General features: G+C 40.7%; 1 protein-coding gene and 1 long non-coding RNA gene across 7 annotated transcripts in view; one reads left to right on the forward strand and one right to left on the reverse strand.

The window, feature by feature from the left end:
• ARHGAP26 (Rho GTPase activating protein 26) overlaps positions 1–23,571 on the forward strand; it is a 409,289-nt gene that overhangs the window by 223,910 nt on the left and 161,808 nt on the right. For all 6 annotated transcript variants that reach the window (XM_036014072.1, XM_036014068.1, XM_028527303.2 and 3 more), the window contains exons 13-14: positions 9,857–9,922; positions 13,852–13,926. In XM_036014072.1, the coding sequence (XP_035869965.1) occupies positions 9,857–9,922; positions 13,852–13,926 (141 nt within the window). The remainder of the gene's footprint in view (positions 1–9,856; positions 9,923–13,851; positions 13,927–23,571) is intronic.
• Positions 22,802–23,559, reverse strand: LOC118497905. The gene is made up of 2 exons (XR_004900419.1): positions 23,269–23,559; positions 22,802–23,123 (listed from the first exon to the last, which is right to left on the reverse strand). It is a non-coding gene; the product is annotated as an uncharacterized LOC118497905 (long non-coding RNA).

Genomic DNA, 23,571 nt, shown 5'->3' on the forward strand with positions numbered 1-23,571 from the left:
TCTGCCTTGAGATACTTCCATTTTCAAAAAGCTGGAGAAGTTCTCTCTTGGTTGAGGAATCAGTGCACAACCACCCAGGTCTCCAGGCAGAAAGGAATTGAGGCCAGTGGACTGTAATTCATTCTTGGGATGTCCAGATCCCAGTGTAGGAGACAAACGGTTCTGATTAAGCTTGCTGGCGTTGCTGCACTGTGCATTAAGCATTGCTCTTTCATGACTGTCGTGATTTGAAATTTTAAGGTGGACTGGGGGACTGCAGATGTGAAAACCCACAAGGACACAGTCCTCTACAAGCTGATCTGCAGCCGTCAACCTGCAAGAACCCAGTCACTGCCACTCTGGCTGCCTGTGTCTTGCCAAGAATTGGATCATTTTACAGCTGTTTTAGAGCCTCCCTTGACTCAGGCTGAGAGCGCTAGGTTTATTCCAGGCTCAGCAGGGAGTTCATCTCTTTTCCTGCTACCTATTTTACTTTCTTTACTCTGTGTCCCTCTTGGCTTTTTTTTTTCTCTGCATGTGTCCATGGAAAAAGAAGATAGGTATTTGTGTATGTAGTAGGCTAGGGAAGAAAATTCTGATTTCAGTATTCATGCTTAGAGGTCCAGGAATGAATGAGATCCCTGTTAGTCCTGTTTTCTAGGGCTTCTCATCACAGGGCCCCTGCACTGCGTTCAGCCAGCAGCTCACCAGTAGAGGCTCCTGGAGTGTGGAGACTTTACCTGTTCGTTTCTTGTGTCTCAGCTGGTGAAAATGTAGATTGTGTTTGTTCCTTTATTCAGGGAATATTTATCGAACCTATAATAATGAACAAGGCAGATACAGTCTCTGCTGTCATGGAGTTATGCATTTGAGAGAAACTGACAAGAGGCAGTAAGCAGGTAGACAAAGGCTATACTTTCAGGTAGAGAGAAGTGCAATGAAGAATTAAGAGCAAAGGGAAAGAGAGTGACAAGGAAGGGGTAGCTAGAGTAGAGAAGGCCTATCTAAAGAGGTGACACTTGAGACAAACCTGAGCAAAGGGAAGTGGAGGTAAGCATGTTAGAAGCTGGCAGATGAGCATTACTAGTAGAGGGACTAACACGTGCAAAGGTGGAGGAAATGAACTAGCTGTGTTTTAGAAATATCAGGAAGGATCATTGTGACTGAATTGGAGGAGGCCAGAGGGACAGTGTTCAGGTAGGCTGGTACTAGACCATAGGAGGCCATGATCAAGAGGTAAGATTGTGTTCTAAGTGTCATGAGAATCCCTAGAAAGTTGTGATCAGTCAAGTGACATGAGCCATTGTATATTTTTAAAAAATGAATCTGGCTGCTGGTAGAGAGTAAACTCTTGGGGGCAGAATCCTGGTTGTGCTGCTCACTGATGCCATGGTCTTGCAGAAGTTCCTTAACCTTGGCTGAGCCAAGGTTTCCTGCCTACAAAGTAAAGAGGAGGAGTAGGAGAAGGAGAGGATGCTTTTAAGTGCTTAGCCCAGAGCAACACAGTCTGCTCAGTGAGTGTTAGCTCCATTATCATTATTGTTGTTACCACTTAACATCGTGGGCCTGGCTTTTCTCATTATTAAAACCTAACAGATATATTGGGAAAATCAAATAAGCTATAATTCTATAAATGGTAATGTATTATCCTTCATTATACCCATTAGTGTAGAAACACAGCAAGAAGTTAGTAGTAATAATGGTAGCAATATTTATCCCATGGGATTATTATAAGGACAACTTGGACTTGAGTATGGAAAGTATTGCATCAACTGGAAAGTTCAAGTATTAGGAGGTAGTCCTAATATTGGTAATACTGGTAACGGCCATTTATTCAATACAGAATAAATCATAGTTGCTGTATATTTCATTTGACCCTTACAGCACCTAGATGGGTTAATCCTAGGGGAGTCTCAGAGAGGTGAAGCACCTTACCTATGATCATACCCAGCCAGAGAGTAGCAAAGACAGAGATAGGATGCTAATCCAGATTTATCTGGCTTTAAAGCCTATCGTTCTCTTTCCAAGTCATGCCACTTCTGACTGTGTGGTTTCAGTTAATATTAAAGTTAGTACATATTCTCCTGTTTATGCATGTTGCTCAGAGAGCAGAGTATAAGGCAGAGTAGGCAGGGAAGTCAAATGGAGCACAGGGTCTTGGGGAGCTGTTCTGGGATTAAAAATTGGCTGTAGGTAATCCCCAAAGTAGATAATTCATACCTGGACAATTAAGAAACAATTGGCCAGTGTTCCTGGGACCTATTGGAAACTTCTGAGAGCTGAGTACAGTTTCCTAGGGCTGTAGCCAGGGAATCCTAGCAATTCTGGGGGTTCTCAGAATAAGGTGTGTGCCCCGCTGAGTGTGTGAGCCAGTTGGTAATCTACTCTCCAGGTGGCTTTCATATTCATTTTAACGTGGGTGTATTTCCTTATGGGTTTTAATGGTTGTGAAATTGATTAAATTTAGAAGGAGCAGGTAGGTTGGGAAAGAGCAAATCAAGTTGGGAAATTGAGTAAATTTCTGAGTAAGAACATGCCCATGGAGCTGTCCATCAAATGTCCAATAAAATGGTGGCCTGCTCACAATGACTCTAGACAACCTCTGTGTCCATCCACGTTAAAAATGGGGCAGCAGCTTCCTCACCTCTCAGATCTCTTGTTTTCATGCACATATGCAGTGCTTCCAGCAAATTCCATTTCTCTCATAAAATGCTTGAAAGGTTGTTTTGTTTTTTTTAAACTAAAGGGTAGTTGAGTAAGTTTTCTGGGGGAAAATTTCAGGCTAGGAAAAACCTGTTAAATACCAGCTTTAGGAGAGTAGTAATCCATTCCACTGTGTGTTGAGACTAGTTCAGAAGATCAACACTGTCCTTTGGAAAGAATTTGTCTCCTGGAGGTCTGTTAGAATTCCCAGGATGCCTGTAACTTTGGGGTGTGTCCCAGAGCATTGTTGTCACAGACCATGCTCCCATCAGTCAACCTGTGGTATGGAGGAGTCCCTTCTGTTCAAAATTGGTGATTTGGTTACTTCTTGCCTAATTTCTTGGTTCTGACTACTGAGGATTGGGGTAGGGCAATGGCAGGTCAGTGATTTTCAGAAAAGGGGTTCCTGGACCTGAAGAGGGAGACCTGTTGGTCAGCGCTAAGCTCTAGGGGAGAATGCCCTGTTTTCCAGGACCTTCCTCAACCTTTAGGCCATTCTGACTGTTTCTAGATGGCCAAGTTTCTGTGATGTGGAGGAGCCCACCCCTCATACCCTCCCTAGCCAGCCCGTGGTTTACACCACCACATACAGCTCGTTGATGATAATGCCTCGATAAACAAGCAGAAGATTTCTGAAAGTGTCCAGGAAAACCTAAACTCTGTTTTGTCTCCTCTGCTCCATGTCTTGGCTTGCACTACTTTTGTTTTCCTCTCTCTTGAACTCATTCTCGGGCTTGTACTTCTAGGGGATAGTACCTCTTTGTGTTGATACAGGAAGGAAGTGGTTAGATCAGGCCATTTATTTTTTTATTAAACCATTGTTCCCTCACAAAAGATGAAAAAGCTGAGGGTCAGAAGCTTAACTAACTCACCTACTCTCCTAGGGTTTTATATCAGTTGGAATTTGAAAGATCATTTTGACTATACCACACTACTCCTCAGCAACTCTCCCCACTATTCAGTCACAATTTGCCTATCCATGCATCCAAAATGAAAAATTACACAAAATGAAAAATTACGTGCTTCTACTTCCTGTCTAACAATGTATAAACAGTAAAAGACAGAGATATAGTACTGAATAAAATAAGTGAAGAGTGCTGGCCAGGTAGCTCAGGTTGGTTAGAGTGTCATCCTGATACGCCAAGATTGAGGGTTCAGTCTCCGGTCAGGGCACATACAAGAATCAACCAAGGAGTGCATAAATAAGTGGAATAGCAAATTTATGTCTGTCTGTCTATCTGTTATCAATAAATTAAAAAAATAAATTCTTTAAAATATTGTAAATAAGATGTACATGGGTCATTGCCTTCATGGATGTGTGTCTAGTTTGGTAGACATATTTTTTGCAGGATTATACAAATAAATATAAGCTTGCACTTGTGCTGATTGATTTGATTGATAGGTTGGTGATGCTGTATCCTAGTGTGCAGTGGGGGCATTGACCTAGATGGAGAGGTCAGGGAGACTTTTTGAGGAATTGTACTTACTGGAGACCTGGGGATTTCGAGTTACTTGGGCCATGGGGCTTCCTGGTGAAATCCACAGTTTTGGGGAGAAAGTGGTCAGTTGGATGTTCTGGAAGAAAGTCATGTGGTTGGGATTCTGAGGTCTAGGAGACTGGCATCAGTCGAAGCTGGAGAGGCAGACTGGGGCCAGACCAAGCAGGGCGTTGTGGGTCATGTTAGGGATTTGGGTTATCCTCTTGAGAGCAGTGGGGTGTCACTGAGAGATTTTAAGCAGGGAGATGACGTGGTCTGATTTTTGTCAAGATCACAGGGTCTACAATGTGGAGGAAAGATTGGAGGAAGCCAGAGGAGGCTGAGAAAACCTGTGAGGAGGTTGTTGAAGCAGTCCTGGTAACATGATGGAAGCCAGGCCCAGGGTAGTGCCGGTGAAGGAGAGGACTAAACAAAATTGAGAGATCCTCAAAGATAAAATTGAGGAACTTGGTGATAATTTGGATGTGAGGAACATCATAGCTTAGAGTTATGCTGTTCGTTTTATTGTAGTTCTCACACTCTGCTACCACCTATACACCTGATTTTTTTTAAAGGTGTAAAGAGCCAGGGAAAGCATCTTAGGTGAGGTGTCATGAGGTACTAGAAGCTGTAGAGCATGCCAGTCACCGTGATGCTCGAAGGCATTTCTGCCCTGGCTGGTGTGGTGTGCTCAGTTGGTGTAGCGTTGTCCTGTAACCAAAAGGTCACCGGTTTGACTCTTGGTCGGGGCACATATCTAGGTTGCCAATTCATTCCCCATATGTGCCCTCGAAGGCAACCAATTGATGCTTCTCCCTCACATCAGTGTTTCTCTCTTTCCCTTCCTCTCTTTCTATGAGCAATGAAAAAAATGTCTTCAGATGAACATTTTTGAAAAAAGCCACTTCTGTCTACCTGGCCCACCAAACTCCTTCTTTTAGACATGAAAATAATTTGATTGAATCTTGTAGTATGTTCCCTAAAGAGCAAAACCATCTGTTTCTGGATTTGCCCTGCCTCCCTGGTCTCAGAGTTCTTACCCCAGGCATGGTAGCACAAACCCCCGCGGTCTTCCAGGCATTGTCCTCCCATGCTGCCCCGAGACTCTCCAAGTTGACTGAGTGGCAGTCCACCTCTCCATTGTTGTCGTGTTCTCCACAGAACTTTGGAAAACAGGTTTGTGTGAGCTGGGCCCTTTCTCTAAAAGGCGACAAAGAAACAGGGCTTCAGAAATTGAAATGAAAGATAGGGGGATGACACATTTCCAACTTGGCGGGTCAGCCTGGGTATTTGGTGCACTCTCTCTGAGTATTCGTTATTTGGCAGCTGTTTGGGCTGCCCTGTGCATACACCTGGGCAGGCTGAACCTGGGGCTGAGGAAGGAAGATAAGCTTTAGCCGAAAGACAGTGGATGTTGAGCATAGGAGGCACAGTTCCTGCAAGGAGTCATCACAAGTCAAATTAATGGAAAAATGCAAGCCTAGTAGATATTTAATGAGAGATTATTTCTAGAGATTATAAGGATACAGAAATTGCAAATAAATCCCTGACCTTTTCTGAGCCTTGGCTCAGTGCAAGAGCTGAATCACCTGCTTGAGGGGATTAAGGAGAGCCGATTCCATCTGTTGGGCTGCTCAGACTTTTTGTGTCATTAGTGAACTGCTCCGTGGTGATGGTGTTCTAAACCTTTTAGTGGAAACTCGATTTTCAGAGTAGGAGATCTCAATTAACTTAAGATTAGGAACCTGCTAGGCATAGATCAGGACTAATGACCTGCTATGTATGCACTGTAGTCCCTATCATATTAGTGGTACTCAGTCCATGTTAAATAATAAAGCAGTTGTTAATCATCTGTAACCTAATCATGACGTCAGCAGGAAATTCAGGTTGTTGAGAGTAGATGTCAAACCTGTGTGTGTGTGAGTGTAACAGACACAGAGATGGAGAGAGACTGAGATGCAGGAAAGCGTGGGGCTGCAGGCAGTGACATAGCTTACACCAGTTCTCGTTTAGAGATTCAGAGCATGATACTGAAGCTGTACTTCACAAGTTTCTTGTTGGGCAAAGTGGTTTGATATGAATTTCATTTCTTAACACAGTTTTTAACTGTGATAATTATCATCACCATGAAACTTGGACACATTAAAGGGCGGCAAAGAGTTACCTTGAGCTTTTAATGTTTGGCTTTGCAATATGTAAGCATTGTATACATTTGAACTAATATATGCTAATAAATACTGTATTACATGTATAATGTGTAAGGCCTTTATGTGTAACATCTGTGTAAGATTTATTTAAAGAAAAGGGGTTTGCTGGTTTAGAACAAATTGGAGAACTTCTAATGTTGGGAAACTCCAAGGATGAACATTTACTCAGACTTTTGGAGGGGTTTTGCTTTGCCATGTTCCAAAAGAATTGTAGTTAATGTAGCTTAGTGGAAGTTAATTTTTTTCTGGATGTACTTGGAAGGTGCCCTTTTCCATTACCTGTTACTTACCTAGGAAGGGCTCTGGCTTCCCACAGTTCCACATGAACAGGTTCAAGGACTGACTTGCCTCTGTAAGGATGACCCAACTCTGTCCATATTTCTTTAGCTACTTGTGCTGATGGCTTTATGAGCATGTACCTTGCAAGTGGGCTCATTGCTGTCAGCTGCCAGATTATTTCCAGTTTTCCAACTTTAATCAGTGTTCACGGGGTAAGGAAGCAAAATAATTTTTGGTCTGGACAGAAAGGTTCGTCAGTTCCGTGTTTACAAACCTACTCTCAAAACATCCAACTTTGGAACTCGCCTCAGCGGCTCCCCAGAGCACTGTGCAGAATGGCAGTTCTTTCCCAAACTTCTTTCACAGTCATCCCTATGCAAGAACCTCTAAAGAACCTCTCCAGAGAAGAACTAAAAGGCTTCGATTGACTGCTATGAACATTTTGAAAACCTCCTTAACAAATACAAAAAAACCTTGACAAAAAACCCCTCTGACACATACAGTCTAGTAGGCTCTATTCTAACTACTGTATAAAGGAGTGAAAACCCTCCCCTGCACATGAAAAGATGCCCAAGGTACTTAGTCATGAGGGAAATGCAAATCAAAACCACAGTGAGATACCACTTCACACCCACTAGGATGGCTATAATAAAAAAGACAATAACAAATGTTGGCAAGGATGTGCAAAAATTGGAACCCTCATCCATCGCTGGTGGGAATGTAAAATGGTGCAGTAGTTTAGAAAGCAGTTTGGCAGTTTCTCAAAAAATGTTAAGCACAGCATTACCTCATAACCCAGCAATCTCACTCCTAGGCATATACTGAAGAGAAGTAGAAGTGAAAGCATGTAGACAGATGTTCCTAGAGCATTTATTTACAACAGCCCAAAGTGGAAGCAACAGCTGGTGAATGGATAAATTAAATGTGGTATATCCAGACAATAGAATATTATTTTATCATGAAAAGAATGAAGTATTGATGTCACAACAGACGAATCTTGAAAACATTATGCTAAACAAAAGAAACTAGACACAAAAGACCACATATAGTATGATTCCAGTTACATAAAATGATCAGAATAGGCAAATCTACAGAGACAGGAAGTCGTTTAGTAGTTTCTGGGGTTAAAGGTAAGAGGGGGAATGGGGAGTGACTACTAAGGTGTGTGAGGTTTTTGTGGGGGATAATGAAAATGTTATAGAATTATAGTGACGATTGAGTCTTAACTTTGTTAATATACTAGGAATTAATGAATTGTAAGCTTTAAGTGGGTGAACTCCATGATATATGAATTATATCTCAATAAAGCTGTTATTTACAAAAATCTTCCCTTAGATTCTAATAGGTATTTGGCTGTGTATTATAATTTAAGTTTGGGAAATGTCTGTGGCATGAGTGAATTGAGTTTCATTTGGAAGAATAATTTTGATATGGCTTACAGCTTCCAGTCAAAAAACTCGAAATAACACAATTTGCCCAGTAAATACCTGGTTAATACTAGAAAAAGCGAGGGGTTCAGTTAGTAGGCTCTTTATAGCTTTAAGGGAATAAGAACAATGGTTTTGTATCATACTTGTTCTCCAGGGAGAAAAACACTGTTTTCCTTCTTTTCTAGTTACTTTGCTTACCATCCTAGAGACCAAGTGCGTTAAGTACCACTAAGCACTAAGTATGCATGTGAGAACAAGAGCTGTTTCCCTTTGGGAAGAGAAGTTTTCAGAAATTAGCATTCCTTTCTAGTTTGGTTTGGGCAATTGTCAGTGATTTTTTTAAAGGGCTTTTATCTTCACTGGATCTACATTTACTCAGACATTTAGAATTGGAGAAAGATTCCATTTGGATTAGATCCAAGATGAGTTCAAGTTCTGCTCAGTTCTCATACACATTTATTTCTTGCCCTGGGATGATGACAAATCATTTCTAAATACTCACCTTCCTATTTTCTACCATTTCCTTCTCTACTCTGAATATTTGTTTGTAGAATGTTTGGTCCTGATGCCCTCAGAGGTCAAAGATGAACCCCTTCATAAAGATTAGTGCATACATCTTATCACGGGGAAACCAGAGTGTGGATATGAGGTCTGGTGGATTCTCAGCTTTGTTGCCAGGATGGAAATTAGTTCTGTGCTATGGAAAAAGTTGCCGTTGTTGAGCATTTATTTTCTGAGTAACACTAGTGGGTTTTAGAGCAGGTGGAATACTGTAACCACCTGCCGATTCACCACAAGAGGATGACTCTACTTACTGCCTTAGGTCTTCTTCTTCAAGTAGCTTCTCTGTTTTTGGCTATTTTGATTTTTCTCTGGGTCTTTTTTTTTCTAGTAGCCTGAACAGAATTTTACTTCTCTCTTTAATTCATGGTCACATTTAAGGAAGTTAGGACACACAGGGAGAAAAAAATGGGACAATTGTAATAGCCTAATCAATAAAATATATTAAAAAAATAAGGCAGTTAGGTCACACGTGTTCTGGGGTAAATCTCCCATGTATTAGACCTACATCTTTGGTTAATATATCTAGCTTTGCCAAATTTCAGCTTCTTCATCTGTAATATGGGGCTAATGATGGTATCAGCCTAGAGGACTTTCTAGGAAAAAAATGAGATAATCCGTGTCAAGCAGTTGCCTAGTATTTATTGAACACTTAATTTATGCCTTTTAAAAATTGATTCTAGAGAGAAAGGGGAAGAGAGAGAGAAACATCAATTTGTTGTTCCACTTATTTATGCATCTACTATTTGTTTCTTGTATGTGCCCTGACCAGGATCAAACCTGCAACCTTGGCATATTGGGATGGTACTCTAACCAACTGTCTTACCTGGCCAGAGTTAATTTATGCTTTTTGAAGGGGACCAACAAGCAGTTAGTCCTTCAGCTCCTAATATTAACCAGACAGTTTAAAGGATGCCTAGTTATTCCTTTGGTAAGGTGCTCTTCACTTTATACTGCAGTTTCTTCAGCTGTACATTTAAGATAACCTTGCAGAATTAAATGGGATGATATACACAAAGCACTTAGAACCATACCCAGCATGTGGTAAGCTCTCAATGAATACCAGCTATTTTTAAAAATCATTCCTCTACCATTAGTGGGAAAAATTAAAAGGATACATGGCCATACCATGGGACTGAGTCATCTTGGATTGGTCATGCCTTGTTCCAAGGTTGGTTTGCACTGCCAGCAACTTGACTTGCTTCTCTTCCTCTTCCAGTGGCACAGTTGGACATCATTGGCTTCAACATTATCAAGAAATGCATCCACGCTGTGGAAACCAGAGGTAAAGTAGTTCAACAGATGGCATTGTTCTCAGTGAAGGTCACACACCTGGGGAGGCGTCATACCTGCTACCTGCTATTTTCCGACTTTAAGTGACTCATTTAATTTCCCAAGTGTTATTGCCAATGTGTTTTCATGAGCTGTGTTGCTCTGAAGCAGGGCCTCTCAGCTGATTTGGTGTCATCGATCTCTTTGGCTGATCCAAAGAAAGTTTTAAACATATGTATCAAATATGTGGGATTGAAAAGAAGCCAGTTACTGAAGTTCAATTATTAAAATATTAAGCTACAATAATATGTGTTATGATGTAGTAAGATGCTTTTCTTTGTTAACACTTTATATAACAAGTTATAGTGGTGGGTTGATAACTGGCTTAATCTGGAAGTAGTAATATTTCAAGATGTCTGCAACAATTGTAATATATTATTGATAGTATCTGTGACTTCTGACCAAGTTGCAGGTACTGTTAATCTACCGTGATTTGTTGCTTATATCATAATGGAAGGGAAATGCTTAATTTTCAGTTAGAAGTTAGTGCAAACAAAGATGTGATTGTATTCCTAAGTTCATAGATACCCTGGATTCTCTAGTGAATCTTTTAGGGTCCATGGACCCCAGGTTAAGAACCTGCTCTGGGGAGTTTGTTGCTGGAGACCATCCAGGTGTTAAGAATGGGTCAGACCCCTAGTCTCCTGTAGTGGCACTGTGGTCAGGCCCTCTCTATTACACTTCGACCTCTCCAGGGTCTGTAGGAGCCAGGCATAGAGACCAGGGATGTTGTTTCATCCAGGTGGTCTCCATCCCCTCTTCTGAGATCAGCACAAAGGTGATTCCTCATTTCTGACAGTTTGGAGCTTTGAGTGCACTGGTCTGTTGAACCTCTTAGAAAAGCTGATAACTATCTTTCCACTGGGTTTGATTTGAACCATTTTCAAATGTGTGAATTTTTATTTATTCTATAGCTTCTTAGCCCATCGGCGCTTTTAATTTGTTTGGCAGAAGTTCTGTCTTTTAAAGCAGGATCCATAACTCTTTCCAGTTGAGAAATATAGGCATCTCTGTAAAGGCTATAAGGCATTGAGCAGAGGGGGAGAAAAAAATGAACTTTGTAAGTCTTCTCCTGTCTATCTAGTCAAAAAGTATTCTGTCCAATGTATTATTTTAATATATACTTACATTTTTAAGTGTTTGCTTATTTCGACTATACCTTCCTTTGATAGAAAATTAAAGCAGTTTGCACAGATAATGTAAAATATAACCAGAGAATATAAAATAGAAGTAGGTGACATTTCTGGGAATAATGGGTCTTGAGGAAATAAGGACATGGACCAGATTGAACTGTAAGGCTGTTTACAGAAAAATATCATTAAGGTGAAAAATCAGAAACTGACCAAATGTCTCAAAATTTGGTTAAATCAACAGAGGTACATTCATGCAATAAAAATACCCTGAATCACTAAAAATGCAGTGGAAATATATTTATTGACACCCAAGATTTTCATTATATATAGTAAGTGAAAAATGCAAGTTATAAAACAGCCTGCCAAGTATGAACCAGCCCATTCTGGGGGTGACGGGAGAGGGGAGATTCATTCTTGTACCTGTATCATGGTGTTATCTATTTTCCATAACTACAGTTTCTCAAGTTTTAAAAGTAGATATAATTATGGTAATTTTTCAACAGGCAATTTGAAATGCTTTTCATTTTAAAATAAAGAATGAGATGTAAGAGATACAAGGTTAACAAAAGTAGAGGCATGAAAGTGGAGCCAAAGTGAGTTCAAAACTAAACTCCCCTCCCCTTGACTTTCCAACCTCATGTGCTTGCCTGAGGTGGGCCACCTGTCTGTCACTCAGTTTTCAGCAGCCAAAACAAAGAGAGAAACCTAATCATTTAAAAACCTTCAGAGTCTGTGTGATGAATGCAAACCCATACCTCAAGAGGATGACTTTTTTCTGATGTCAAGCCAGAAAACATACATGATAAGTAGTGAGGAAGAAGAAGGTCACCAGTTGGCCTGGTCCCATAGCTTCTGCCTGTGAAAAGGATGTTTTAACTTCGAAGTAAGTTCATTCAACACAAAGAGGACATAAGGACAGCATGAGTCATGTATTTACGTAAATACATGAAGGAAGTGGCTGTTTCCTTACCGCAGTTCATATACATACACATATAACTGTGATGGCCAGAGGTGACCAGAACCCCTGCCCTCTGGGGCTCATTAATCATTGCCCACTTGAAGCTGGGATTGTGGCAAGTTCCAGGAAAGCACAAGGACGAAGGAAAGAGATAACACTTCAGAAAGGACAAGCCCTTCACGCCCCCACTGAATAATGGTTTTGCTACCCAGTAACTTGGGGCCCTTCCCATGGTTGTTGACCAGGGCCTCCTAGCCTGTGAACCATGCAGGATGATGGCCTGCTCGCATAGGTCTGTTTTAGCTGTAGAGCCCCCTCATTGCAGACCACTTGCTTCCATTCGTGAGTTCCGTTTCTACATAGGTCTTGTAGAAGATACTGCAGAATCAGCCTTTTCCGTAATTTCTTTGAGGAAATTTTGTTTTGGCCCCAAAGTAGTGGCTCTGATTGAGTATAAATCACTGTTTTATTTGTTCTATCCTGTGTCATATACTGACCTGGGTGCTGGAGATATAATGGTGAGGAAGACAATCGCTGTACCATGAGTTTATATTGTAATTGTGGGGGGAAAGACAAGAAACCAAAGTAGAAAGATAATTTTAGATATTATTAACTGGTATAAATAAAAAAGAAAAAGGGGCCAGATATGGGCCAGCAGTGTTGGTCATGGAATGCATTAGATCAAAGAGGTTGCTTTTAAGCTGACACCTGAATGTTGAACAGATCTCGGACAGGAGTGTCTGGGTGGAGGGAATCCTGTGCCAAGGCTGTGACTGGGGGCCTGAGCTGGAGTAACAGGAGGGCCACTCTGCAGCAGAGTGGAGTGGTCGATCAAACGGGCTGAGGCCAGGCCTGTGCTCGATTGTGTAGGGCCTTGTAGGCACAGTAAGGTTTGATTGTGATCTAAATGCTATGGGAAGCCATGGGAAGGTTTTGAGAAAAGAGAAGGTTTGAAATGATTTATACTTTGAGTTCACTTTGGCTAGTGGTTGAAAAATGGACATCAAGGGAACAAGACAGAAAGCAGGAGACCAGGTAGTTGAGAGGTACCACATATGATGGGCCTAGGACCAACAGGAAGAAAGTCATTTTATATCTTAGTCTGAAGTATCATCCCCTTTTGTAAATGATACAGTGGTGATCTCATCTGTACTTAAATGAACAAAGGACTGAAGTGGGTTAGTTTTTGGTTCTTTGTTTGGCTGTTTTAAGGGAAACCCCTTCCAGCCTAGTTGTACATTTCCTTGGGTTGAATGAGGATGGTCCTTCTCTTTCTTTATAATGAATATTTTCATTACAAATGAATGGATTTTCTAATTTTTCAGTTTTGGCTAACATTCTCCAAAATTTAAAATGTCCTTAAACATCAATATTTTCATTTGTATGTGAAAATAAGTTGTGAAGTGTTTATCCTTTTCTGAAGTATGAATTTTTGTCATGTCATTTTTGGCTTTTTAAATTAAAACACCAGTTAACTACGATCTATTTAAAGTATATATTTTACATCTTTCAAAACTCTTCAGATGCTGCCTTTGGCAAGGGAAGAAGAAGGTTTCTTTCCCCTCTGCTGACTGAACTAACATGAGGGCTGAAGTGTGCAGCACATCCGTGAAATCCTAGACAGCTGTACCAGTTGCACTCCTTTGCTAAGAGCAGAGCTGAGTGACAAGGGACTTTAATTAAAGCGACTTTTAGAAGGACCGAGAAAATGAGAACAGTGCCTTTGGCTGGGTTGGCTTGACTCGTGATTTGATGTACCTCTAATTAAATCATCACTGTTTCTCTTCTTAGGGATCAATGAGCAAGGGCTCTACCGAATCGTGGGGGTCAATTCCCGAGTGCAGAAGTTGCTGAGTATCCTGATGGGTGAGTGCAGCACTGGCTCTGCCAGACAGGCCCCAGGGGACACGGAGAGGGCACCTCTGAAAAGTCACCAGGTTTGTGTGTGTGGATAGCCCACAGGGAAGGAATCAGGGTGTTCCAAGAGGTAACTCTCAGAAACAAGCTGCCTCACTCACCTGTTTTCATGACTGTGGGGGTTCCTGGGAGAGGCACTAAGTGGAACTGGATGAAACAAAAAGTGGCAAATCTGAGGCATCAACCCTTTCTTTTTTCTTTTTTTTTTTTTTTTTTTAATTTTTTTGGATCTTTTTATTTATTTGTAGAAAGAGAGGAAGGGAGGGAGAGAGGGAGAGAAACATCAATGTGTGGTTGCCTCTCATGTGGCCCCCACTGGGGACCTGGCCTGCAACCCAGGCATGTGCCCTGACTCAACCCTTTCTGTTTGGAGCCTTGGCCACTGCCAGTCCCAAGGGCACTAGGTTGCTCATGTGACCACCACACCTCTGCTCTGTCTTTCATAGCTCATGAGTCCCTCTGTCTTCTCTGGAGACAGGCATTTAGTGGGGCACAGCTAATGACTGAGGAAGGGCATCCTTCTAGCCCATAGAGGACCTTTGGTGTCATGTTCCCTGTTAAAGAGAAGGTGTCATGTGACTCCCAGATAAAATATATATAAGCAGATAATTCTTCTGATTCTCTTTGCTTCTAGATTTCAGCCTAGTCTCTCATCTGAGCAGCAGAACCTCTTATGCAGCTGGCTGATATAAATATGAAGCTACTATCTGTGAATGTGCCATGTTCGGATCAAAAACCCATGAGCCAGTGAGCCAAATTTGCGTAGGCTGCAGATTTCCTGTATTTTTAGAGATATGAATGCAGCCAGCCTCAGTGAGTCACATGGATCTAAATGGCAAACAGATCAGATTTCACAGATCAGTGGCTGTTATTTATCCCTATGGAAGCCCAGCCATATACTAGGAGAGACGGACCATCACTCAGGGTTCCCCAACTCAGTGTCCTGGGGAGGGGCACTTCTCTTGTTAGTATTTGTCATTTCTTTTGCCATTCCAGTTTCTAAAAATAGTTTTCATATGTAAAGAATTGTCCTCTCTTGTGTCTTGTGTTGATGAGAACAACTCTACCTCTTTTCGAGAGGGCTCCTTGCTTCTTGTAGGTAAAATTATACTATATTGCTAATAACACTGAGATCTTTCATTTGAAACTATGATTATTTTTAAGGTACTCCTTGGGAATCTGTTTTTGGTTCAGATTTGGAATATGGTTAGTTTTTTAACAAATTAACTTTTTATTTTAAGATAATTATAAATTCACATATGGTTGTAAGAAGTAATATAGAGAAATCCTGTGGTCCGTTACATACTTTCCTCCAATAGTAACATCTTGCCAGGCTGTAGTACAATATCACAACCAGGGTATTGATACAGTGGAGATGCAGAACAGTTCCATCACCATGAGGATTCATTGCGATGGCCTTTCATGGCTACAGTCATCTGCCTCACCCCCATCCGTAACGCCTGGCAACCACTGTTCTGCTCTCCATTTTTGTAATTTTGTCATTTCAAGATTATTGTATAAATGGAATCATATTTCATGTAATCTTTTCTGATTGGCTTGTTTTCAACCTGCGCAATTCCCTTCAGATTTATATCAATAGTTATTTTTTTAATTGCCGACATTTGTGTACAGGTTTTTTATATGAACATTAATTTGTGTCAGTAGGACAAATACCCAAGAATACAGTTCCTGGGTTGTATGATGATACGGTTAATTTTTGAAAAATTATAATGTAAGGAAGAATTAAGAGTTTAAGTGGTCAATCCTCAATCTTTCCATTTCTGATCAGAGCTGCAAATTTTTATGGAACGTCTGCTTTCTGAAGCAGATTGCCAAGTGCTAGCGATGAAACCTTAGAAAGATTCATTCCTTGTCTGCAGAGTGTCTAGTAGGAGGGAAACATGCATGCATATGAAAGCTGTAATGTAAAATATGATCCTGGTGCCTAATATGGACTGGATTTGGAAGATTGAGTATGGAGAGAACAGAAGAATAATTTAGACGCAGGAAGTAAGAGCAATGGCGTGGGGGCAGAAATCAGGCCCTGTGGTGGCTATAGCAGAAATTACTGATTTTAATTTCATTTTAATACTTGCAGGTACTCAAGGCTGGGGCAGGGTAGTTAAAGCTGAAAAGCTGAGATGGCCCCATTTGCTGAAGAACTTGAATATTGTGTTAAGGAGTTTGTTTTTTTCCTTCTGTAGGAAGTAAGATGCTATTAAAAGTTTCTAAGTAGTGGATTTGTGTGCATTAAGACTATTACACCCAAAAGTGTCAAGGCAATTTAGAATAATTTAAAGGAAAAATAAAAGGCCTTTGTTTGCTCACATAACTGGTCAGTCTGAGATGGCAGGAGGATCTAGGTGCTCCAGGGACATCTTTACATTTGTGGGAGCCTTCTCCATGCGTTTGCCTGGCTTTTCATTATCTGTGACCTCTGCTTGTCTTGGTATTCTTCACTGGAATGTCCGAGATAGTCCAGTCTCAGCAGTCCTTGGAGCTTGCATCACTGAGAAGAGAGTGTCTTTCTTGACAGTTTTGGCAGAAGTTCCCAGGGTGGACGTTGATTAATCAGTATAAGGCCATTCACGTGATTCATTTCACAATCTCAGGCCAATCACATGACCTACAGCAGATGGATCCAGATGGCTTAGATCTTTTGTGTTTCTCTGGTAATCCTGAGCTATCTCTGTGTGGGTGGCAGAGGGTAGGGTGGGGAGGGGGTTTGTCTGTGGAACCTTGTGCAGGATTACTAACAGAGTGATGGAGGAGTGCTTTCCTGGAATGGCTACTGGATGATAATAGTTTTTACTAGATCAGATGCTAGTCTGAGGAGGATAACACTGACAGCAATGTGGAGCATGCATTTGATCATGGAAAGATATTGAAGAAGAAGACAGTTGCAGTAGATTAGGCCGAGCATGCCCTATCAAGGGCTGGACCAAATAGCTGCTCTGAGGTCAGGAAGAAATGACGGGCTCAAAATGGGGAGAGGGAATCAACATGATTTTGCAACCATCGGGATACGGACAGGGGAGCAGAAGGGGATGAAAGGTTTCAAAGATGACGGATTTTTCTGTAAGGCAACACTAATGAAAAGAAATGTTGACATTTTAGATGGGTTTGCTAATCTAAAAGAGAAGCACCTTAGCTCAGTCATGCTAAGCGAAGAGTGGTATGAAAAGATCTTGTTTTTATCACTTTTCTTTGTGGCCCTTGAACAAGATATTTGTCCTGTTTTCTTCTTTACTTTTCCTAAGGACAGACATAATCATGAACATCTGAGAAATGTCATGAAAAACTAATAACTAGCAGCTGAAAGTCACAAGGCCAGCTGCCTCTGCCAGGAGGACACTGCAGATAGACTAGAATCCAAACTGAGGTTCAACCAGAGCTGAGAAATGAACACAGTGCAAGATCTAATCAAAAGTGGAATACAAAAATAATACTGAATGTAAACTGTATTTGAAAAAATAAAATTAAAAAAAAAACAAGTAGAGAATAGTATCTGTGAATCTCACTACCAGTTACGTTGAACAGTGTGGATCTTGGAATTGAGGAATCACCCGCTGAGCCAGGGAGACTCCAGACCCGAAGGCCAAGCCCCGTCTCCCTTCCTTTTGTGAACATGCTGTCGTCTTCATAAGTTCTTGGCAGTGGTACTGGAGTGGGTCAGCCAAGAGTATAAAATAAATAAGGCTCCTGTCCTCCCAAACCTCTCCTTGCGATGGCCGGGCCAAGTGTGAACCATTCACTCCCTATTCCTGTATTCTATATTCATTGGCTGCCTTATTATAAGCAAGATTTGGATTATTTGTCAGAGTCTCTCAAAAGTGAAGTAGTGTATTTTTGTTATTTAAGGTATGGGTTAAAATTAAGTAAAACCAAAGACTTCCTTTGATCGCTTTGAGTTTACTGTGTGCACTCCTAATGCATTGGGGGCTTTAGGTGGGAAGAGGGAAGATAGGAGCCAATGATTTGAGAACGCCTTCTTTTTACTGATTGGGATTCCTTAAGAAAGCTTGCTAGAATTTCTCATAGCAAATGCGGTGGAGCCTCATGCTTCTGCACACCAAGAGCTACCCTTGACCCCTCCCCACTAGCAAGGGGTCATTGTCTTTGAAGGGTGAAAAGGACTCTGGGAGACTTGCAGATTCCTGGAAACAGAGCGACTTCCGTGTGGGTGCTGTTTCGTGTTTTCCCCCCCTGAATGTGAAGCGAAGATAACTCTTTTCAAGTTTTAGTTTAAAGTTTCAAAAATATAAATCAGCTATGTGTTTGTTCAGTAAATCCATGTCTCTCTTCCTGTATATATTTTAAATAGCTTTTTTTAGATTAAAAGTTATAGGTTGTCATAGTAGGAAATTTGAAAGTTAGAAGAAAGTAACAGCCTTGCAGACCAGAGTTAACCTTTATTGACCATTTTATCATACCACTATAACCTTTTAAATATACTATCCTAAAATATAGTATAAAAATGACTTCAAAATTGGAATGGCACTACATATTTACTAATTTTTAACAGGCTTTTTCCATGTAGTAATGTAGAGTGTCTATTTCCTGATATTATTCAGGTTCTGCTGGAGTATGACATTTTTTTGGCCATGTATTCAGGAGATATACTGTAACATTTTAATCAGCCCCCTAGTCTCGGGTATATAGACTGGTTGCAATTCTTTGTCATTCTAGAAAGTACTCAGATGAACATCCCCATTGGGGCAAGAGCACTTTGCAGTTAGACAAGTTACTTTTCCACTCTCCATCTGTTTAACTTTACACAAGTTGTTTAAACCTTCCTGGTCTTCTGTCTCATTGTCTATAATAGTAGTCACTGTCTCTCTAACAGTGTGAGGATTAAATGAAGAGATGTGCGTGGGTTGCTTCGTCCAGAGCCTCCACATGTTAGTGAATGCTAAGCTATTACTATTTTTAATTTTTATATGCCTATTTAATTATTTCCTTCATGTTTATTTTATGATGTTGACTTGCTGGGTCAAAATTTGTACATGTTTTCAAGGTTCTTCACTGATATTCCCAACTTTGCTGTCATCCAAGTCTGAGGAGAGTATCTTATACCTCACATCCTTGCTTTTATTACTTTTTTGCATATTAATTAAAAATGTATTTTTAAACAAATCTCATTTTTATTTAACTTTGCATATCTATAAATCTAGGTGAGTTTAGACATTTTTCCTAGGTTTCTTGCTGAGTTATATTTCTCCTTTCATGAATTGTCTGTTTGCATTTTTAGCCTGTTTTTCTACTGATGTAGTCGTGTTTGGATGGTGGGACCTGTTTAGGTATGGAGGCTATGTTAAATATATATATTTCATATTGTCATTTATCTTGAACGTTACTGTTGGTACTTTTTGTTTTGTCTTATGAATATTTTATATTTCTACAAAGTCCAATCTTTTACGAAGTCAGCCTTTTTCCTAGGTGGATTATATGTTAAAACACCTTCCTTGTTCCAGGATTGTGGAACTTTTTTGTTCTCCTTAAAACCCATGTGGAATATATTCATTTACAGTGGAAACTAACTCTCCTTTTCCTCAATTATTTATTCGAGTGACTGTTAACCATATAGTGAGAAATTTTCCCCCTTTTCACTCTATTTTTTAAATATTTATTTATTTTTAGAGAGAGGGGAAGGGAGGGAGAAAGAGAGGGAGAGAAACATTGATCAGTTGTCTCTCACATGTGCCTCAACCGGGGACAAACCCGCAACCGGGGCTTGTGCCCTGACCAGGGGTTGAACCAGTGAACTTTCACTTTGGTAACCTTTTGCTTTGAGGGAAGATGCCCAGCCAACTGAGCCACACAGGTCAGGGTGCTTTTCATTACTTTAAATATCACCATATAGTCATTCTTTTGCACTCATTGAGGTCTGATGAAGGAGTTTTTACATATATTTTTCTAAAGAAAAACAAACTCTTTTTTTGTTTGGTATTACACAATTCTCAGAATTTAAAAAAAATACATTATTGCCACTTTGCACATTTTTAATGTTCATTTTTCTTCTGATACTTTGCATTTTAGCAAAAATGGTCAAACTTGTGCCCCATGTTCATGTCTTTCATTTAAATTTCTCTTGGGTTGATTTTTTATTTGCTGTTTATATAATGCAAGTTTTAATTTTATAAGTGAATTTTCAGTGTGTTTACTAACTCTACTTTATTTAGCTGTTTTCATTTCTCCCTTTCAGCTGTTCCCTTTATTTCAGTCTGTTATTTTTTATTTGATGTCTTATTTCACAACATTCATATTTTTCTGAATTTTATTTAGAGTACAGAACAGGTGCTTTCTGAAAAAATTTTTAGACTGCTTTGGTCTCCTATTTTATGCCAACGGTATTATGTCAGCTTTTTAAAATCTTCTGTTTAATCAAAAACAGAGAAGTTTATAAATCTTTGTGGTTAAATTCACTGTGGATACTTATAAAATTGGATGGCTATTGTACTTGATTCCATTTAACTTTCTGGCGTTCTTAAATCTTTCATCTAGAATGGTCCTAGACACCTGAACAGATTTCTCATTATTCCACTGTTGGTTGTGGTTCTGGGAGAAGTAGAGTTTATTCCTGGTTAATCAGAAGTATGCTGAGGTTCTTTCCTTGTCACTCTCATCACTCTCATGTTTCTTTTAGGACTTTCCCCCTTCTGGATTCACTTACCTTGATATAAAGGGACACCCTCCACTTCTGTCCCCAGTCTAATTTCACTGCCTGCATTGTAAACTCAAGACGATTCTGTCCTCTCCAGAAAGCAGCTGGGGTGCTAGGGTGGGGTGGAGGCAATGCAACCTGGCATCCCTCTTCAAAGGGTCTTGGACTATGTTTTTGGGTAGGCAGAGGACCCTGGCCTATCTCATTGTTGCCGCAAATGGGGTCACTCTCACACCTAAATATAATGGTACAACCTCTGAGGGGCAGGTCAGCAGTATATTTCAAAATTTAAAGTGCACATACTCTTCGACCTAGAAATTCCACTTTGGGGATTGTTTTCAAGAGGTAAGACATGTAAAAACATCACTGTTTATCACAGCCAAACTGGGGAACAACCTTAATTTCTATGAATGGGACATTCAACTATGGTGCAGTGGAGTGTACTGTGAGGTAGATATGTTTGTGTGCTGATATGGAACAATTTCTTAAGATAGTGCTCAATGAAAATTGCAGTGCACGGAATGAATGACATGTCTAGTGTTCTGTTTGTGTTTTTAAAAAGCCATATTCATATATGTCTATGCCTACACTCGAGATAGTACACACTCACAAAACTGATGATAGCAGTTGCCTCCAGTATGGGAAAGGCTTACCTTTTTATGGATATCTATTTGTTTTGCTTCAATACATTTTTTTACTGTGTGCATATATTACCTTCTCTGTTGAAGGAAGAACAATTTTAATCTGCCTACATTACATTGTGTTATTAGGAAATGTAGGAGTTACATAGGTGACTTTCCTAGTCATTTCCTCTAAGTCCCTAGTGGATTTGTCAGCAACAGAACAGGGGACTAGACGGATCTTGGGACTGATCCAGGTGACAGTTCTAAGACCACCTCCCTTGTAAACACTGCTCTCAGTCTGTGTCTTCTGTTTTTCCAAATTCATGTGGGAGTGGGTTAGGGAGGAATGCACTCATTCTTCTTTATCCACACGATGCCTTTTTGTTCGCCAAGCTGCTCCTCTAGCCTAGGTCAGTTTTACTAAGGACTGCAATGGTCAAGTGATGTGGCAGGGAGAAAAGGACTGAGTTCTGAAGAAAATTTTACATTATGTCTCTGCATCTTGTTCAGATGCTACCAGGAAGTTTCTTTCTGTAGGTGAGCAGAGCATTGGTAGGCAGGTATAGAAATCAGTGGTGCTTTCTGAAAATAAGGTAGCTTGGTAGGCTGTCTTTAATTTAGTTTGAATATAAAATGAATTAAAATGGACGTGCTCAAGTTATGAGCTTTGCCTCATTGGTGCTATAAAAAGCCCTTTAGCCGGGCTGTAATTTGACTCTCCTGTCTGTAATGTTACACAATATTCCTATGGTTACAGAGCCCTAATAAGTGGAAGCTAATCATTAGTTTGCTAAATGTGGTTCATGGAACAGTTCACAACTCCCAGACCTGCCAACTGCTGCTTGTTTAGTGTCATGTTCGCTCTTCTTGGGTAGAAGTGGGTTTGTTCCTCAGAAAAATGTACAGTAACGTTTGTCTCGCATCCAGGAACCATGCAGTGTGGCAGCTCTCCATGTGTCTTGGTCATGGGAGGGGAAAAGGTCATACTAAGCAGAGTGGGTACCTACTCTTACGCGGAAGAAATCATTAAGGGAATATGAGATGACAAAGCAAGGAAAGAATTAAAGCTGCTGAGGTTTTGGATATTTTGTTCACTTTTCAGAAATTTGTTGTGATAGAACTCTATGGAGGCTACTGTTGTGTGGGGCCTAGAGATAAAATCATGCTCCTTGGGTTCTTGCTTGTTTCATGTGACATGAGAGACTTCATTATTGCCCAGAGTCACCTGCAGACACATAGAGGTAGATGTGTTGCCTTTAGGAGCCAAATATGTTATGAGCTGGGGCCCTTTCTTCTCTCGTGTTCCAGTATGTGTCAGGGGAACACACTAAGAGCAGTAGGTGCCAGCTGGATTTGTGCCTTCACCTAGGGATTAAGCCTAAATCCTTAAGCCATTCATAACTATTTGGTTTCCTCCTACTAGGATGCAAGTGAATTCTTTCCCAGTGCCCACTTGTGACTCATTCCTCTTTCCAGCTGGAAGGTGTTGGCCCTTTCTTCTTACCCAGAGAGAGACAGTCCAATACCTTTTTTTTTATCCAGAAAGAGACAGTCCAGTGTCTGTCTCTACTTGCCTGCTGTGTTGTTTAGATCTCTTTGGCTCATAAAAAACAAACAAAAACAGAAAACCTGACCTCAAGTGGCATAAGGAAAAAGGACATTTATTGGTTCACATGACTGAAAAGGCATGGTGAGATACAGGGGCTGAAATAACGTCGAGACCCACTTTTTGTGCTTTTCTCATCTCTGGCTTTGTTGGTCACACTCACTTTCAGGCTCTGTGTTGGCACTTAGAGCTGTTGCAAAACCTTCCAGGTGCAAGCCCAGCAGGAAACAGCAGATCTCCTTTCCTCTGTCTGCTAGAAAAGCCATGTAGTTCACTGTGATTCAGCTGTCTTAGGTCTTGGGCCAACCCTAAACCAGTCCAGGGGTCCAGAGAGAAACTGTGCTTTGATTGGTCTGTCTTGAATCTCATTCCCCACCTCTGGAAAGGCGGAGCCTCACCTGAGCACTTGGAGTAGGTGTGAGGAGAGGGTAGCAGCAGCCCAAATGAAAATGGGTGTTGTGTTTTGTTGTAGAAAGGAAAGGGAATGGGAGATAGGAGGCAAATCACTAGTCTTTAGTATGAGGAAGCTGGATTCTCCTTCCAGTACACTGAAAAAAGTCTCCACTTCCTGCTGCCTTGCTAGCAGAAGATGGGGTTCTCCTGGTTTGTGAAGCAGGCCATATTCCCCAATATCTCCTTAATTTTCTTAGCTGTCTGTGTGCAGCTCAGGAAGACTACAAGAATTATCTTTTTAAAAAACA

This window comes from Phyllostomus discolor, chromosome 13 (genome assembly GCF_004126475.2).
Source record: "Phyllostomus discolor isolate MPI-MPIP mPhyDis1 chromosome 13, mPhyDis1.pri.v3, whole genome shotgun sequence".
Classification (NCBI taxonomy): domain Eukaryota; kingdom Metazoa; phylum Chordata; class Mammalia; order Chiroptera; family Phyllostomidae; genus Phyllostomus; species Phyllostomus discolor.